At 33.3% G+C, this 20,940-nt stretch overlaps 1 protein-coding gene across 3 annotated transcripts in view; it reads left to right on the top strand.

Moving 5' to 3' along the window:
* Nucleotides 1-20,940, top strand: part of LOC128983566 (prosaposin) — a 207,501-nt gene that overhangs the window by 75,299 nt on the left and 111,262 nt on the right. For all 3 annotated transcript variants that reach the window (XM_054402884.1, XM_054402883.1, XM_054402885.1), the window contains exons 7-8: nt 10,202-10,369; nt 12,555-12,674. In XM_054402884.1, the coding sequence (XP_054258859.1) occupies nt 10,202-10,369; nt 12,555-12,674 (288 nt within the window). The remainder of the gene's footprint in view (nt 1-10,201; nt 10,370-12,554; nt 12,675-20,940) is intronic.

Here is a 20,940-nt window from a genome sequence, read left to right as displayed (position 1 = left end):
TGTAGGGAAAAGTCCTATGGTCCGATTTGTACCATTTCAGATGTATACCTTCCCATGGTTGGGTACTATGACTGTGTTAAATTTAGTGCAGATCGCTTCAGCCGTTCAGGTGGAGTATTTGTAAAAGAAAAGCAGGAGTGTAGTATAAGAGCTTCGCTCTCTCCGCTCAATTAATTTATCACTGGATTTCTCTTTGGTAATTTATATTTTAGTTAAACACCGCTAAATATTTTTGATCAACTATAATACAGTTGTTGAAATAAACTTACCTGTTACTGCAGTACTGAGTCTTGTTCACCAATATCTATGCTACCAGTTTTGACTCTCTCAATAGAAGCTTACTTCAGGCCTCAAAGTGTCAACTTTATTTCATTTAGATCACTTCATTATGTTATAAAACAGTCAAAACAGTAACACATGCAGATACACCCACAAACATGGATGTAAAGTAAAACACACACATTTTTGGCCAAGTATTTTACAGTATAACATCATGCAGAGACTTATACAGTTCGGTGGACTGGTCTAGTATCTAAGACTCCTATTAAGAATCCAAACTAATAGCTTTGACTATTAATACAACAAAATAGCCTAGATATAGAACTACAATAGTCACTCTGGCAGTATGAGTAATTGAAACCATCTATCTATACAGGGTGTTTCTGAACTCTTTCGAAAAACTTCACAGGATTATTCCTTGGGTTTATACAAGAATTTTTACATTCTTATTATTAAAGTTATTAATAAATAACTTGAGTTTTAATTGAGGTACAAACTTAAAATTTGTTTAATGGTGTGGAATTAGACAGAAGCTAGTCAGGTTTGCCCCATTTTACAACTAAAAATCATAATATGCTTAGTGTAATCAGCTATTCCTTACTCGATCTTTTTGAACTTGGTATCGTTTGATAGGGAATTAAAAATGTGAAATAAAAGTGCCCTAGACATTTCTTCATAAAATCAGCCGTTTTTTATTTAAAAAATTCAAATAGCCGCCATTTTGAAGTTTTAAGTTGAATCAAGATGAATTTTTTTCTAACATGGATCTCTTCTACCTCAACATACATACCAAGTTTCATAAAGATCGGTTGAAAAAGTCCATAGATAATAAACGGTATCAGCATTCTGACACATACTTTCTCCCATAAGTTTGTCAAAAACCTTTATCATGTGTAAGAGGTGAGAGTAAATATACGGAAATGGGATTTGTACAATTTTGTTAAGAATTTAAAGGACTATAACATGCTAAATTTTTATCAAAATCGTTCGGGCCATTGTTGGGAAAATCCGATTTTTCCGTTATTTTATAGGGTTTTTATGGGAAAATAACATAATTTACAATAACTTTACAACCGTAATTTTTTCAGAAATGGGATTTGTACCATTTTGTTCAGAATTTAAAGGGCTACAACATACTAAATTTTTATCAAAATCATTCGGGCTATTTTTGAAAAAATCCAATTTTTCCGTTTTTTTATGGGTTTTTATGGGAAAATCCCCATTAAAAATAAAAATTTCAAAAAAATGAAAAAATTGCCTAGAGATACCATGGATTAGAACCTACATACCAAATTGCATCGAAATCGGACCACAGGTGTAGTCCCTGGCTCTCTACACATCCAGACACACAGACACACACACAGACATCACTTTGAAAACCACTTTTTTGGGTCCATGGGGACCCAAAACAAATATATCCACTCAAAACTCAAACTCAAAAATTTTGACGAAAACAATACTTTCTCCATATACTATGGTGTTGGGGGAGAAAGTAAAAATGTTTATCTAAAAAATACAAAATGGCAGATATCTGGTTAACGAAGCAATTTTGGAAAAAATGTTATTCTTGATTTTCTCTTTATTTTGTCCCAAGGAATCACTAGGTAAAATATGTCCCCACCTTTTTTGAGCATCCTGTATACTGTATATAATAACCTAAGGCGATTTTTGTGAACAGAACTCCTCCCTCATTTTTTTACCGATATTGATAATTGGAGTGTTAAAAAATTTAAATGGCCCTGATCTGTAGTTTTGCAAATAGGTTTTAATGTTTGAAATGTTAATTAGTTTGGGCAGGAGCTCCCAAAAAATTTTATTTTATCCCATAAGGTACATGGGGTACAGTTTTTTTCCTTTTTTTCTTTCTTAACTATCAGTCATATATTTCCCAACATACATTTTTTTTTTTCAGCCTCATCAGTATAAAAAAATTTAGCCCCGCCGCAGCAAACCTGCAGATTTAGCGAATTTCCATTTGGCCTGATTGGATTTAAACTAAAATGTCTCTTTAAAAATATCACATGTATGCCCTATTTAAATAGAATTAGTCTAAAGAAAGAGTACTTAGGTTTGCTGCAACAGGGAGGGTAAAAAAGTGTTTTTGTTGTAAAATCTTAATACTGTAGTTTAGTAAGAAATGGATGTATTTTCCAAATTTGATCAAAATATGTTCATAAACAAGCAAACTACAACAGTTATTCTCCATAAGAATAACATGGGAATTTTAAACTTGCAATTTTTGGAATTTTCTCTGTAACCATTAGGCGCATAAAAATGCTTCAATATACTATTTTTTTTTTTAAGCTCTACAAAATGGTTTGGAAAGAAATTGTGAAATTTTGTATTTTTAAGGTAAAAAATGGGAAAACCCTATTTTTACCCCAAAGAACCCCCCATAAACCCCCGTTCCCATAGTCCGATCATGCTGGTTCGCGAACTCTTTCCAATAAATGTAAGTTCACTCATTTGTACCAAATTTTATCAAAATAGGATCATTTTTTCTCGAGTTATCGTGCTAACGGACATATATATATCCTTATATATAATACTTGAAGGTGATTTCTACGAAACACTACTCCTCTGTTAATAATGGGCGGATTTTTACAAACGATGTGTCAAAATTAAGTATTTTTTGTATAGACCCCCCTTTCACCAATTCCTGTAATAAAAGTCCTCGGGCTTTGCCCCACAGGCCATCAAAATCCCAATGTATTTCTTATGAAGAAAGGATTTTGTTTACTTTAAGAGACGAATAATTTGTATTAATTAAAGCTGTTCATAGTAAACACATGAGGCACACAAGAGCGTTCGTTTTCAGTTTCAATAACTGGAGTGGAGTGATTGATGACATTATCTTTTAGTTGACTCTTTTAAGTCATCAGAAATTATGACTGTTGCTCATCTTGAAATAACGCCTGTAATACTTTAAAATTTCCGAGCAACAGGTGCACTAGTATATATATATATATATATACAGGGTGATTTGTACTCAGTGTGACAAAAATTTTTTTGTGTAAGTACAAAGTAAATGAAGTGTGATGATGCATATCAAATGTTCCAAGTCTCAAAATTAGCTTCCAAAAAAATTATTTTATGTTTTTCAAAAATAACCATGTTTTTAAACTTAATACAGCGATTTCTCAATTACCTGTATATGGATTTGAGTAGATAATGTAATTTTCGTGTTCTACATTAAATTTTGAACAAGAATAATATAAAATGACGGAGGATCAGTTGTAAAAACTCCATAGTAAATAGTTTCAAAGATAAAAATTAAGATGTTTGATAAAAATTAAAAAAACAATGGTCTAATGCATTTTTCACACCCTGTATGAAAGTGTCGGACTATGTTAAAAACTGCACCATTTTATAAGCTTTCCAACCATATGCTACACTATTGAGTTTTATGTCTGCTAATGTACGCTTTAATGGTTTGAAGACTGCAAAGCATGGTGTCTTTAACATTTAAAACATAGAAAGTCGGCATGTATTAAGCAAATGTTGTATTTTTGTTTCAGCTTGAACAGTAAAACAGTAAACAATTTCCCTGTTTTCTGGTATTCAAACCACTATAACAAACAAAAACATATCTAAACCTCAATAGTGTAGCATATGGTTGGAAAGCTTATAAAATGGCGCAGTTTTTAACATAGTCCGACACTTTCTTGTATACAGGGTGTGAAAAATGCAATAGACCATTGTTTTTTAAATTTTTATCAAACATCTTAATTTTTATCTTTGAATCTATTTACTATGGAGTTTTTACAACTGATCCTCCGTCATTTTATATTATTCTTGTTCAAAATTTAATGTAGAACACGAAAATTACATTATCTACTCAAATCCATATACAGGTAAAAATGAGAAATTGCTGTATTAAGTTTAAAAACATGGTTATTTAAAAAAAAAAAAAAATAATTTTTTTGGAAGCTAATTTTGAGACTTGGAACATTTGATATGCATCATCACACTTCATTTACTTTGTACTTACACCAAAAAAATTTTGTCACACTGAGTACAAATCACCCTGTATATATATATATATATATATATATATATATTTTGTTATTATATACACCAATGAGGGCTACTTTGCATATGTATATATATATGAATTTGAACGGATTGTGTTTTTGGCCTTTAGGGACCTCAAAACGAAAAAGTAAATTGATCCCGGGTCCTGGTCTTACCATGAGTACTATGGTAATAGGTAGCTTATTCCCTATATGGGAAATTTGCTGAAACAAAACTGAAGTTATTTGTTTACTCACTACACATTTGTAAGTATTTCTTTCGTTATTAATGTTATCTAGTGGCTTGTAGGGACATAAGTCCCTAAAAAGCTCAAATGTAAAACAAATTATTCTAATATTTAAACAATCTAAGAATCAAATTATCTATATGTCAGGAGAGATATCCCTGTACGTACACATATCTTTTGTGTAAAAAACTGTTTGTTGTTTGTCTTTGTTTGCTTTTGTTGCTTTTGTTGCTTGATTTTATTTTAAATAAATAATTTCAATGACTCCAGAGGTTTAACTCTGCTAAAGGCAGCAAATATGTTTGTGAATAAATATTGGTTTACTAAGGTAGCTTTAGTCTTTGGGTTAGTGATAAAAAGGCATCCCTGATTGAAATATTGGAAATAGTCTTTGTCAAATATGAAAAGACAAATAACGGTGTGTTGAGATAAGCTTACAACCACTAAATTAGCACCCCAACCTAGGTATTATTTCTAAGTTTATACTCCTTTTATAAAGGGTAAAAAAATTAGTGTAAAACAAAGGCATCCTATTGACCAAATTTAACCATAGAGTTGTTTCTGATCAACATTTAAAAAAAACTACTATTAGCCTAGTGTAAGTTTATATGGTGGTATTCCTCCTAAAGGTGCGATTCGCGATTGACTTTACATATTCTATAAAAAAGGGCCTAATCAACGCCTGATTACTAACTATTTTGCGACTGGTTATGGTGCCATTATCCCTGATTTTATATAGTATACAGTACATTGCAGAATTGACTGGCAAATGAGTAATCCAAATGTAATATTGCTTACTGGCTTAATGAAAATCACGATCAGCTTGTAATGCTACGCTTTTTTTCTTTATATTAATTGTTGACTAGTGTTAGGCCTACACACAAAGTCAATCACACTAGTTACATAACTTGTTTAGTTTACTTAATTTGCTAGTAGAGCCTTCCTCTTATCTCAGGTTAATTGTGTGGTTTGGTGGGGCTTATGTCATTTCAATAAACAAAGAAGAATTCTCAGAACACAAAAACATTGTTTTATTAATTTAGACTAGGGCAGGTGTTTTAAATTTACATTTCAGAATAAGTTATACAAAAGAAAATCAATCCTTAGAGTTTGGTTGTTAAAAGTGAAGTTAAGTTGATTTACATTGCAGGAAATACATTTATTTTAGGCTATAGGTAGATCTCTAGGACTGGATAGTATTAACTTAAGTAGCCATAACCACTAAGTTTAAGCATAAACACTTAGCTTAGGGTTAGAGCTGAAATGAGATGTTCACTTCACAGCCTGTAGATAGGTCCGAGGTCCAAGTCTAGGTTGGTGTGCCGTCCGATGCAGGTGTGATGGCGTCATCCTCCTAGACGATCTTCTCCTCGAGCGTTTTAGTTACTTGAAAAAAATGCATAGACCCACGACTATCTTCACGAAAAAATAAAACTTCTGACTTTATGTAACCCGATTAAACTGTGTGTATTAACATCAACATGGTAACTGGTTGACTATATAAAAGTGATTTTTGGTAAGGGTGTTAATTTAGATGTTTACTGTATAAAGCCTAGTAAAGAAGTGTAGAAGCCTTGCTTCATCATCAAGCGTGTGCGTCGGTTGCTCAACTAAGAACTGCCAACACCATGAAAATAGAAAATTTCTGTTTTTGAGCTTAAAAATGTTACAGTAGTTCTTAACCCACTCCAACTGGATGCACAGAATACCAATTTGTGTCTAGTCCCGCCCTTCGTCTTCGTCAACGACAAACAGGGCTCTCATCTTGCCATCTTAGAACATATTACAATTAATCTTTTTTTTACCATTTGACTCTAATTTATCCATGTTACCTAACTGAAGAGTATTATTGAATTTAATATTGATAATTTGTTTAATTACTGTACCGATCCGATAATTAATCATTTGTTTATACTCAATTATTACTATTTATTATTATCTATTTAATTATTTATTGGACCCGTTATAAGCTGTATTGGTGTAAACAAAAAACAGTAGTAAATGGCTTTTAATGCTATTGTTATGGAGACAATTTTACGTTATATCTAATTTTGTGTTAACATTTTGGGAATTTCACTATTTTTCCCGCTGTCACGGGGCCGATCGAGACCTTTGATTTGAGCCCTCTCCCGTCGTTCTACGACTTCTCAGTCGCCCACAATTTTGACACAAAGAATTGACTTACGTAATAATAATAATAATAATAATAATAATAAATCTTTATTTCTCCACAAGTAACACAATAAAATTACAAAGATCTATAAAAACAAATTATTTTACAATGTAATCAAATCTTATTGTTAATTAATTAAATAAAAGTTTACTTTAACTTGCGTAGAAATATACACACCCAAAGAAGATTAAAACTTCTGTGTGTGGGCGGGAGTCTCAACTAATACTTAACAATAACAAAAATTTCTCTGAAAAGGGTAACAAAATGAATTATAATTTAAATTTACCTTTAGTCCAATAACTTTTGTGGAAAAGACAACAAAGAAAACAAAATTCACCAATATCTAGGAAGTAAAACGAAAAGTATGTAACTATAATAATGAGAACATTTTAAGAAATTGAAGGAAACAATGAAAACCCAGACTCTGAAATACAGATACTCACAAAGATAAAGTAAATACTTAGAGCTAGACATTACTTACCAATATTATTAAGAATACAACTGTTCTATTTCATCATATGACTTGGTTAAAAGCCACTATTTCAAAGTTTTCTTAAAAACACTAAATGACCTACTCTGCTTTAAAACAGGAATGACATTAAAAATTTTAATTGATAAATAAATAAAACACTTCTTAAACAGGGTACAGTTTGGTTTGGGTAAACGTAGAATGTTATGTGCAGTTTGTCTGGTTAAATAATTGTGAATGTTATCAACTGTTGGTCCTGCATTACCACTTAATTTGAAAAATATAGTCAATACTTTAAAAATATATAAATATCTGAAGGGAAGGATATTATGACTTACAAATAAAGGTAGAGAATGAGAATAAAAATTTACATTACATATTAATCTGACAAATTTCTTCTGTAAAGTTATTAAAGATTTTAAATTTGACACATAGGCACCTCCATACAAAGAAATTCCATATTCAAGTTTAGAATTTATTAAAGAGTGGTAAACCTGTTTTAAGATGGGAAGAGGACAGCAATATTTGAGGTGAAAAAAATATCTAAGTGAGTAACGTAATGAATTCTTTAAATTATTTACATGCATCTTCCATGATAGATTTTTATCCAAAAGTACACCTAGATATTTGGTAACATTACATTGTTTTATAGAATCACATAAGCAACTAGTTTTATTACAATCTGTTTTATGGGAAATTAAAGGTACATTAAAAACATTTGACTGGGATAAAGAAAAATTAATAAAGATTGTTTTAGAAACATTTAAACGAAGTTTGTTGCAACTGAACCAAAGTGATATTTTATGAAGATCATCCTGCATTATGTGGCTCATCTAAAGTGCTTGCACAGTATGACAATGCTGTATCATCAGCAAACGCTGTTAGGCGCCCATTCAAAAGACCACTGCACAAGTCGTTGACAAAAATTAAAAATAAAATAGGACCAAGGACTGATCCTTGGGGAACACCGAAGTTAATACTGTACTTTGGATACTACTTTTGCTCTTCTTAATTTTAACTAACTGCCTCCTCCCAGAAAGATATGACCTAAACCATGAAAGTGGTACACCTCTTATCCCTGCTGATTCAAGTTTTTTCAAGAGCAAAACATAATCGATAGTATCAAATACCTTACTAGGCTAATATCTAAGAACAAACCAGCTGTTTTATTATGAGTTATGCTATTTAAGTTTCCGTAAATATTTGTCAAAAAGTGTTGAAGTGCTAACTCAGTACTAAGGCCTTCTCCAAAACCAAACTGATTTGGCGAAAAAAATCTATTGTTATCTAAAAATCCAGTGAGTCTATTTTTAACTAATTTTTCTAGTAATTTTGAAAGCACAGGAAGCAGTGATATTGGACGGTAGTTCTCTTCGTTACACTTATATCCTTTCTTAAATATGGGAACTACTGTGGCAATTTTTAAGATGTCAGGGAAACAACCGCTAGCAATACTTAAATTGAACAATTCTGTTAAAACTGGAGTGATCTCGTCACATATATTTCGAATAATAGCTGCAGAAAGGAACTCATCACCTGTACTTTTGTGAGGGGAAAGAGTACTAATTAATTTTGCAACTTCATGCTCAGTGATGGGACTAAAAAGCATGGAATTTAAGCTATTCACTGTCTTAAAAAATTGGGAATAGACTAACTGACACTAAGGAGAGGGATCTTGACATGAGGCAGCAACTTTTTCAGGAACTTGAATGAAATATTCATTAAAAATATTGGCTACATCTCTATCACTACTAATAAGAGAACCCTCCTTCTTAAGCAATATATCAGAATGTTTTGAACCTTGACCTTTTATAATACTGTTTATTATTCGCCATTGCTTCCTACTATCCTTAAAATTATCTTGAAACAATTTACTGTAATATGTAAACTTAGCAACCTTAATCCAATCTCTTATTTTGTTCTGATAACTAACAAATTTATCTATATTTTTTGGGGATGGATATTTTTTGTGTAACTTGTATAATTTATCTCTAACAGTAAAAGCCTTGAGCAAACCTGCATTCATCCAAGATTTTAGAATTTTTTTTATTTTTTAAATGCTTAATTCGAGAAATTGTACAGCTATCAATCAAAGTTAAAAGTTTGGCATAAAACAGATCATAAGCATAATTAACATCTAATGTTTCAAACACATCATTCCAAGTAGTTTTAACAATTTTAGTTTTTAATTCATTATAATATCTACATAAAAGCTTGAAATATTATTCACATATTTAATACATAAATCATAATTAACTAGACAAGCTATTGTGCGATGATCAGTTATATTTGATTCTATTACAGATATTTTGGTTGCATTGTATAATCTGGACCTAAATAATATGTGATCTATAAGTGAAGAAGAATTAGCTTGAACCCGTGTATCAATATCAATTAATTGTTCAAAACCCAGGTTTGAAACACTGTCTAGATAAAAATCGGCTTCAAAATTATCCAGCTTGACATTTATATTAAAATTGCCCAAGCATATAATATCATGGCATTTTATACTAGATAACGTTTGAGATAGCTCCTGAATAACATCCCTTGAGTTAGATGAATGCCAACGGTATAAGCCTAGAATATAAAAATTAACTCTTGATAAACTACAAGAAATTAGTACAGTGTCACAACCTTCAATAAAACATTCACAAAAAACTGAGGAGACAGATTGATGAATATAAACGATATAATTAATATATAGATTTCATATTGAAGGGATTCTGCAAATTCATATAAGTGAAATTATTTTAGTGTATACGTTTATTGTATTAATAATTGGGAATTTTTCAATCCAAAAAGGGTTGTGTAAAAATATGAAGTGGTTTTCATCTCTTTAATTTAACTAGGTTTATACGTGTTCTTAAAAAGTGTGCATGATGCCAATTAGACTAACAGCATCAGTGTTATATGTCAGAAAATTTTGGCCTCAATAGTTGCTAATGTGGATTTGAACCATAATCATTAGGTACTCTCTACTATAATACCAAAGAAAAATTAAGATTTGTGTGTTTGGCAGCAAGTGGAGATCCAGCCAGTGACCAAGCTGAATGAGGATTTGACTTGTGAGTTCTGTGAACAGCTGGTACAGCACTTGCGAGACATTCTCATTGCCAACACGACTGAGAAGGAGTTTGAGCAAGTCCTTCTGGGAATCTGTGGACAGACTAAAGCCTATAAAAAGGAGGTTAGTGTGTTCACCAACCATGAATGTTAAGGGGATCCAGGATTCAGAAAGTAAAAAATTGGCCAAAATTAAAATTTTTTTAAATTTAAGAAATGTTTTTTTGGTTGTTTCTGAATAAAAAAATAAGTTATGTAGCAATCTGATTAGTTTTTTTTTTCAACAACATTCACAGTTCCCTGCGATACTGGTCCACCAATAAATTTGTCAGTTCCAAAATGATCTATTCCTATAATTACAACCATATTCTTCCCCTAGTTTTTAATTCATACGTTTAGTTAGAACATTAGTGTTTGCTCAAACCTGCTAATGTTGACTAATTATGTACCACTCATTACAACCTTCAACTTCAGTTGAGTTTAGCATCACAATTAACCTCACTTTTCAGAATCGGTATCGAGTACAATACAAGCAAAGTATTAAGTATCGGCGATTCTTCGGTACCACTGGTATAGAAGGTATCACGGTATCGAGAATCTGAATCGACCCATCCCTTGTTGAGCTGACACTGCAGAATAGGGTTAGACGGATCCCAAAATTATAGGAAATTTTTGGGAAAAAAATTTCCCGATTTTCAGGACAGGATTAAATTTTACTTGGAAATTTTTCGGGACGGGATTTTATCCGATCGTCAGCAATTTTGCCACTTTGCGAGTGAAGATGACGCGGATATAGCGAGAGATGTTTACGATAGTTTCGGGAACGCAGGAGGTGAAGTCATTTCGACGAATGCGCCGTGACCGCGAGTCATTTTCACGATCGTGCGGTGACCGCAAGTCATTTCAGCGATCACAATCGCGTTGTGACCACGAGTCATTTCGACCATTGCGCTGGGACCAATATTGTCACAATATTGTGCTTGGTAGCAATATTGCTCTTTGCATATCAAAAATTTAGGATTTTTTAAGCTAAACTGCTTTTCTACTAATTACCAATTCTGGCCTTAAAACTCTACACAATTTTTGAAATGCAGTGAGTGATAGTCTGTTTCAATAACTGCAAGGATTTTATAATGAGACTAATGTTTTACAGTAAAATTACACCTGATATGACGTTATTTAGTCACAACATTTTTTCTACCTGTAAAGTTTTACCCATTATTGGTTTTTAGAGATCAGTGCCACAAACGGCAAAAAACGGTAAAAATTGAATTTGTTTGTCTTTTTTGGTAACCGCAATATTCAAGACTTAAATCAAACTCTTTTTTGGACAGGAAAAATCCTGTACCAATAATAGGGAAGGAAATAAACGTCCGCTGAAGATTTCAAAAACCCTTATTTGCTGGTTAGAATTTTTCATTTCTGCATTTTGTCTTTACTTTAAAACCATTATCTTAATAATACTTTATAGGTTGTGTGCATTACAACCAAATTATTCAGAAAATTTGGTTAAACTATAAGTAAAAATTGTTGTCATTATCAAGAAACGAGAATTGGTACATTTTGGTTTTGACACTCACTATTTGTTGAAAAAAAACTAGTCTTAAAAAATCTGGAATTAGTCTTGAAAAGTCTGGAAATTAGTCTGGAATTTTAAAGTGGATATAAACTAGACACCCTGTGAGAAGGTCTATATTATTAATCATCACTTATTGACAGTTTAGTTTAGAAAGATGATTTCATTTAATTTTGTTTTGTTTATTCTTCTTAGGCTTAGCATTTGTTTTATAAAGATAATGATTGTTTTAGCTATAAGTAAGGCATAATTCATCTTTATATTTATTTGACACTATTCATTGTATAAAAATTTGTACTGCAAATGAATAAAGAGAATTTGAATTGAATTGAATAACAACAGCATTTTTGAGTTATATATTTTACTATTATATGGTATTAGAGGGTGATAATTAACATTTAAACAACAATATACAACAAATCTTTATAAAAACTAAAAAATATGTAAAGTGATGTAACGGTTGGACCTGAGAACCAACAATTTTCCAACGGTTCTCAGTCCCGGTTATTTCACCAAGAACTGTTGAATTCGAGAACCGTCTTTTGGAACCAACACATCACTATTAAAAACTAATAAACCTAAAAAATTTATGTCTGAAGCCTGGATCCCCTTAACCCACTGAGTTTTACAAACATTTCCGAGTTTCAATTTTCAATACCCCAAAGAAAGGTTTTCATAAAGTTTAGGAATTGAGAATATCTTTCACCCAAAACACTGTGTTCCTTTGTTTCAGTGTGTCAGTTTAGTGGAAACATACTACCCAGTTGCTTATTCCTTCTTGACTGAGGAGCTCGATGGAAAAAAATTGTGTACGCAAATTGGTATTTGCCCGAGAAGTGACTCTGTTGTTCCTGTAAGTATAATTTTGAAAGATGTGTTTTAAAGGTTTAGTGATTTATCAAATATGGGATTTAAATCTCAATTTTACACAAATTCCAGTTTTTGAAGTTTTACAAACTAAACAATTAAAATTTGACTAACAACACCTATACAATTTACATAAGTTACATTATAGTTAATCTCCTGAAGGTGTAGAACTTCAGGAACAAAGAACATGTTAAGCAGTTCAACATTATTGTAAACAAGAACCTAACAATATTATTTAAACATTATAGTTACATCTCCTGAAGGTGTAAAACTATAGGCACAAAGATCATGTTAAGGGTCCGCCCTACCTCAGCTCAGGCTTCAGTAGCTATGTTGCCCCATTGAACAGCGCCGCGAAAAGGGCTTGCAGAGCAAACATTGCTCATATTAGAGTATGTGATTAGATTTAACGAGTGCTTAGGTTTGCTGGGGAAGGTAAAAAGTGTTTTTTGACTATACGTCAATAGCATAGGATGAAATAAATAAATTTGCCAAATTTTATCAACATATATCCATAAACAAGTAAGCTACAACAATTTTCATTTTCTCCATAAGAATAACATGGGAATTTTAAATTACACTTTTTTTAATTTTCTCCGTAACCGTTAGGCATACAACAGCGCTTCAGGATACTAAATTATTTCTTTTTTTAAGCTCTACAAAATGGTTTAGTAAGAAATTGCAAATTTTTTTGTTTTTTGGGTCAAAAATGGAAAAACCCATTTTTACCCCTATAAAACCCCGTTCCCATAGTCGGATCATGCTGGTTCGCGAACTAGTTCGAATAAATGTAGGTTTACACGTTTATACAGATTTTCATCAGTGCCTACTTTATCTTATAATTTAAGTTAATATTTTGTAGGATATTGTTGCAACAGTAGTGTACGTGTACAGGAGAACCTTGATTTGGGGGAGGTCAATTGTGACAATAGTTGCATCTTAAATTTAAGTTACATAACCTCAAAAATCCCCAAAAAATTTATAAATTGTGTTTTTTTCAGTCTAATATTTAGAAATTGACTATAGATTTAACTATTTCTGGCCATTTTTATATGCAGAAGGTTCCCCCATTATTGTGTTTGAAACATCACAGTTCATTTGACAAAAACAAAATGGAAGCAAGACAGAGCAATATATCAATAGCTTCAAGGTGTTAAAGCTGCTTGCATTGACAGACTGACAATCTTGCACTGACACTGACAGACTGACAATCTTGCACTGACACTGACAGACTGACAATCGTCTGCTCCTTACACATCTGTCTGCTATGTCACAACACTACAACAGTTTGTGGTTGGGTGATTAGTAACCATGAGAACTTGTGGATGAAGAGAAACCAAAGAAAGAATAGAAGAACATAGTTGTTATCTTTATCTTTTTTTACAACTGTTTTTATTACCTTAAAGACTTGAGTACTATGATTTTATGCTGTTTAATGAGTTGTTTAATGTTTTTATCCACATTCTTCTGTTCTAAAAACATCATGTAGTAGTAGCCTATGATGATAACGGTATTAGTTTTGCAAAATTTTTCAAACGTATTACAAATTCTGAAAGGCTTTCACTATTTTCTCTGATACTTTTTTCAAATTCCATTCTAGCTGAAAATATAGTTTTAGCTTTGTATACTGACCTGAACCCATTAACTAGTTCTGCCCACGTAGCCTGATGTACTTTTAAAGGCAGCAGAAAGTTTGAAACTTTTCTTAATGGTGCAGGGCCCACATAGGCAAGCAAAGGATCCCTTCGAGCATCCTCTGCTCTCTGAGAATCTTCTCCCAATCCTTTTACCTTGCATAACAATAGAAAATGTGCTTCATAATCATCCCACCTACTACACTCATCATAGCTTTGACATTTGAACTTCTCTATCTTTGATTGTAATGCGTCTTCTTTAGTTTCATACTTATCTTCTTCATTGAAATAACTATTTCTTCTTTTGGTTCGTTTACTCATCGTCGCAAATGTATTAGTGTTGAGCAGGTTTATAATGCTATTAACTCTTTGAGTTGTAGTAAGAGTCTTGATGCGTATTACCTTAATTCTAGTTTTTGCGCCCTATGTGTCTGAAGTTTTGGCCTATTTATTTAATACTTGTATTGAATCTGGTGTTTTTCCTCATTGTTTAAAACTAGTTAAAGTCATACCTCTCCATAAAAAAGGTTCCATGTCTGATTATAACAATTATCGACCTGTGTCGATTATACCTGTCATATCCAAGGTTTTTGAGATAATTCTAAATAGCCAAATTGTATCACACTTTGAAAATAACTTTCTATTTACTGACTGTCAATATGGCTTTAGGCCTAAAAGAGGTACCAATATGGCCATCTCTGAATTTGTTAAAAGATGTATCTATGGGCTGGATGGTAAGAACACTGTGTTTGGTAGCTTCTATGATATGACAAAAGCTTTTGACACTATCTCACATGTTGTTTTGTTGCACAAACTTAAATTTTACGGTTTTGACGACTTAGCCATTGATTTTTGTGAAATCTTACTTTACCGAGAGACTACAAGCAGTGTATTATAATGGCTGTTTTCCCCATTATTTAGATGTAAGAACTGGTGTCCCACAGGGCTCAATTATGGGTCCTGTCTTTTTTATTATAAATGTGAATGACCTATCTGTTGCTGTTAATAATGACCATGTTAAATCTTTTTTGTTTGCTGATGATTTGGCTGTTCAAATTCAATGTAATGATGTCTTATTTGCAAAAAATGTTCTAATCAAGGTTAATGATACTGTTAAGGACTGGTCAGCTGCAAATTCACTTTGTCTGAACAGAAAACTCAAAATTTGGAATTTTGTTTGAGGCCATATGCTCATGAGATTATTAATTCTGTTAAGTTTTTAGGAATTCTTCTTCAAAGCAATGTAAAATGGGATAAACATATCGTAATGTTATGCAGTAAATTATCTAAAGGAACTTTTATGTTGATTAGGCTAAGATCGTTTGTGTCAACGGATATTTTCATTACAGTTTACTATGCCTACCTTCATAGCTATATATCATATGGAATTATTGTATGGGGTAATGACACCAATGTTAAGGAATTGCTAATTGAACAAAAGCGTGCTATTTAAGTCATAGCAAATGTTGACATGAGGACTCACAGTAAGCCATTGTTTAGAAAATTCAATATACTCACTGTACCTGCAATGTATATTTTTGAATGTCTGTTGTTTATTAAAATAAATTTACATACTATACCTACAAATAAAAATGACCATAACTATTTCACTAGAAACTGTAACTCACTTAGAATTTCCCAGTGTAATTTAAAAATTACTCTGAATTGTTTTGTTGAAATGGGAAAAAAACTGTATAATTCTCTACCCTCTCATTATAAATGTTTAGAATTTAACTGTTTTAAGAGGAACGTTAAGCACCTTTTGATTAGTATTAATCCTTATGACATAAATTTTCCTTCATGTTAATGACAATGTATAGTATAACTAAAAATGTCTGTGATTATCTGTGGACTGTTTTATAGTTATATTTATTACTAGGAGTACGCTCCGAAGTCGCGTATGAGAATGAACGAAGACAATTCCATGTAGGCTACCATATATAATCTGTCTTTAGTCTTTGGTGCCCCTTAAGAGCAGTGCCGGATTTAGGGTACTTGCGGCCCTAGGCCAAATTACTTGAGCGGCCCTCTCCCTGTGGTGAAAATTCCTTGCGATCGCGGAAGTAATAGTGACTATCTCCTATACATCAAGGGGACATCATCATCGACACCCGTGATCCTGGATGAAATCGTGGACATCTCTCCTAAACCAAGTCAAAGCCATCATAGTTATCCGGGACCGCAGTAAAATCGTGAACATCTCCCGCGGGCCGCAATCACGGGGACATCATAATTGAAACTTGCGATCGCGGCAAAGTCATGTTAAAAAAAACCTCTCCCGTCGACTGCGATCATGACGACTTCATCATTGCACAGAAAACGTACTACTATAACCCAGAATGCCAACCGCATGGTAAAAAGCATTAAGCGGTTTGAGAGAGCTTTGCCTGTCAATCCGTAGGCAGCGCCACCAGCGTTGCTATGCTATTGCATGGCTCGGGAAGCCATCACGGGAACGTCCTCATTGACACCCCGAGCCGCGGCGAAATCGTTAACAACTCCCGTGAACCGCGATCACAGGGACATCATCATCAACACTCACAGCCGCGGTGAAATCATGAACATCTGCCGCGGGCCGCAATCATGGGAACATCATCATCGAGACTTGCGATCGCGGCAAAGTCGTGTTAAAAACATCTCCCGTGGACTGTGATCATGAGGACTTCATCATTGTCACCCACGGCCGTGCCGAAATCGTAAACATCCTCGGTAAGCCACCACGGAGACATCCACATTGACACCCCCAGCCGCGGCGAAATCGTTAACATGACGCCATTGTATTATTCTTAATGAAATACAAAATAAAGAATGAAAAAAAAAACATCTCCCGTGGGCCGCAATCACGGGGATGCATCATCAACACTCACAGCCGCGGTGAAATCATGAACATCTGCCGCGGACCGCAATCACGGGGACATTATCATCGACACTTGTGACCGCGGCGAAACCGTGAACATCTCCCGCACACGGGCCGCAATCACGGGGACATCATCATTGACAACTCGATACAGCATCTAATTCGTGAACGTCTCCTGCGGGCCGCAATCACGGGACATCATCACAGGCACCCGAGGCCGCGGCAAAATCGTGAACATCTCCCTCCGTCCGCGGAGACATCATTATGGTCACCTGTGATCGCGGCAAACTGGTGGTTTAAAATAAATTATTTGTTATTAATTTTATCTAAAAAATGTTTTTCCCAATCCTCTGCGGCCCCCTTCTGCTTGCGGCCCTAGGCCGCGGCCTAATCGGCCTAGTGGTAAATCCGGCACTGCTTAAGAGTCTTCCGTAGTAGAAGCCATGTTGGATTTCTTCCCTATAAGAACAATGTTAAACATTACATCATTTGTGGACACGTAACGGCGTTATTTGTTAAGATATAGCTTTGAAATCTATAATTTGTATTTTTAACATAATAGACTCGTGACTGAGGTTTTTGGATTTCGAAAATCCATTTTCATTTCCTTTCAATAATTAGCTTAGTTTTAAGCTAATTAATAATCAATTATTCATTATAAAAATTAAAAATTGTAAAATAAAAAACGTCAATCTCTAGGGGACCGCAATTCCTTAAATTTAACTCCTTATCCATAATTATATGACGATTTGCTGATGAGATATTTGGACCCAAAGTTAACATTGTTCTTATGGGGAAGAAATCCAACATGGCTTCCACTACGGAAGACTCTTAACCCTGCCTCTGCGGCCCGCCGCAAGTTTGTGCGGCGACAGTGGCAGTGATGACCAGCGTTGCCAACACAACTTGCTCATTTTACCCACAAAATCCGGTGGTAATCCCCGGAAGTAGCCGGAATCAAGTCTTGATTACCCGCAAAATCCCCTGAATTCAAATTTTAAAGATTTCGGCAAATTTTTTGGTAAAAACCTCGTTGTAACCACGTTGTTACGGTGCATTGAGAGAATTATTAATATTTATACCATTCTTTCTTATATTCAGCAAACCGTTCATCATTCATTTCAAGTTTTTTTAAGGTTACCTTTTTTAACTGAAGTCAAATGAAAAATCATTTATGTAGGTACCTATTTATGCAAATATTTTTATCTTTCTGAAAGAGAGGTACCCGAACTCCGTTCCACTGCATTCCACCCAAATCGAGCACTGAATAACAGTAAGACTCTATCCCCTATATCAACCATACAAATTAAAAAAAATATATAAAATTTACAAGATTTTAAACCTTATGTGATGGATGGCCCCTGGCCCTATCATAAATTGAATAAATCATGTTAATTATAATAGCTAGAGCAAGTAATGCAAGAGTACCCTAGGTCTATCGCGAATGGCAATTTGAGTACTGTGGTTAATTCGGAATTCTTATGAATAATATTCAATAGTTTGATGCCATAAAATGGTGTTAGTAACTCTTATGGAAAAGTGGACTGGTCCCAGATCTGGATTCTATATCTGGCCAGATCTGGGATGACATATCAGGACATATTCCAGATCTGGCACCCATATCTAACCAGATATGGAATTAGTTCAGATCTGGCATCACAGATCTGATCGTATCTGGCATCCAGATCTGATCGTATCTGGCATCCAGATCTGACCAGATATGGAATATGAAATTGGTAAAATTTGTGTTTTAAGAGACAAACTAACATTTTATGTTATCCACACTTTATTCTTATAAAATCCAAACCTAAAAAAGATACAGTAGTAACCATTGACAGAGAAAATTAAAATAAATTAACGCATGGGTAGAAAAATAGTTTTAATTTGTTTAGTTTGTAGTGTTGTTTATTGTAGGCCTTTCACAATCAATGTTGTTTTTGTGTCATATGGTTGCCAACTATTTGTTTTAGCATAAGTAAAGGACCATTAAAAAAAAGTATTAAAGTACTTAAGTTAGCCAACGATAACATTGGGTGTAGGCCTAACTTATCTATGGTTTACTTTTTAATTATTAGTTAACTGGTGAACCCCTCTTGACATTTTCTTTAAAATATTCAAATTTTTCACTTCATTGATAGATAGGCCTATGAGATTAATAAATGATTAAATCTGTAGAAACTGTTGTAGTCAGTCGAATTTCGTTTGGTAAAAGTTCTACCGAGCAAGACAATTTTTGGGAAATGTTATCTTAAAATTACGAGACCTAGATTCTCGTATTCGTAATGGCTTTCGTTACAATACGTAATTAGAAGTGGCCGTGGTGTAGTGGCTAAGTAATCGGAGTTCAACGCAAGAGTCCCTGGTTCAAATCCCGGTCGGGCATATTCAAAACTTTTACTACCTAACATTTTTTTCACTTTTTAATTTTTATTGAATTTTTAATGCATAGTTCATTAGGTTTTAATGTTAAAACATCTTATATTCTTTTTTATTTTATAAAAATAATTTTCTTTATAAGTAATCTGGAACTCCTTCTTAAGGGAAGATGCAAAACAATGTTACTATTTAAAATGCATAACAATTTTATTATTTAAGTATTTTAACCTGTAGGACCATATTAGCCTACCAGAATAATAGAAGCCTGTATATAGAAACAAATAAAGTAGTACTAGGCCTACCTATGGAAATTGAAATTAAGGTAAAAATAACAAGATAAATATTTCAATTTGTTTTATTTGCAAGCATGTTTTATATTGTTATTTCATTGTGTTTCAACCACTATTTCAATTGTGCAAAGACAGTCTGGAGTAGCATAAATTAATGAGCTGGTTCATTATAACCTAAACCTTACCTTCCTAATCGAACCTAACTTCAAAACACTTAATACGGTCACAAATTCGCATAAAACCCAACCTACCTTCGCCCACATGCCTAACTAAGAGCTGATTATTTAGTTTCAAAACAAATTGATTTAATTCCGCATTGAGTCAAGTATAAACAGCTGTTTGCTTTGCTCACATAGTCCTCATCCCACATTCGGATCCGTTCAGACCACGCCATATTACTATCAGAACCGCGAAATGAACCTTAGATTCGTAATTTTAGCCTTCGTTTTACATCCACTTAGGAATCTTTCCGACAAAAACGGATTGCATTTTTGGAATCAGCGTGAAAAATACTGTAAGTAAACATCTAAAAATTACATCATTTCTCAATGTAGACATACTAAATAATTGCCAAATATTTTATCGGATGAGTAAGCTAAATACATTTAATCTTAACAATGCATATCAATATTTATCCGATTCAATTTTTCGATTACAAAAAATTCTTTTTTTCCAATGTATGTCGCTAAACATGAAATTGATTTATGGTTGGTACGGTTTTTGTTCATATTTAAGAAATTAGGCTAAACTACTGTCTAGGACTAACTTACAATTGACCAAAAATAAATTATAAGTTAGGCCTATAAAAAGAAAGGGTACAGTTTCATATCTTTGGCACAAACAACCGAATGAGTAATATTGATTAGGCCTATTCGATTGTTTAATTCGATATATCAATCGATATTACTCATTCGGTTGTTTGTGCCAACAGATATGGAAGTGTACCCAAAAGAAACCAAACAAATAGGCCTAGGCCTACCTAATAACAAAACAACCAAGGATAAAACAATAAAATGCTTCTTTAATGTTTGGTTACCTCGGTAGGTGTACCTATGGCTCTGGGGAGTGGGATTTTTTAAACGTTATTTTTTTTTT

Source organism: Macrosteles quadrilineatus, unplaced genomic scaffold, assembly GCF_028750875.1.
Source record: "Macrosteles quadrilineatus isolate MER2022 unplaced genomic scaffold, UCM_ALF_1.0 Scaffold_1__1_contigs__length_201487025, whole genome shotgun sequence".
In the NCBI taxonomy this organism is placed as follows: Eukaryota; Metazoa; Arthropoda; class Insecta; order Hemiptera; family Cicadellidae; genus Macrosteles; species Macrosteles quadrilineatus.
Note: the sequence above shows the minus strand (reverse complement) of the source record. Positions and strands in the feature narration are given on the sequence as shown.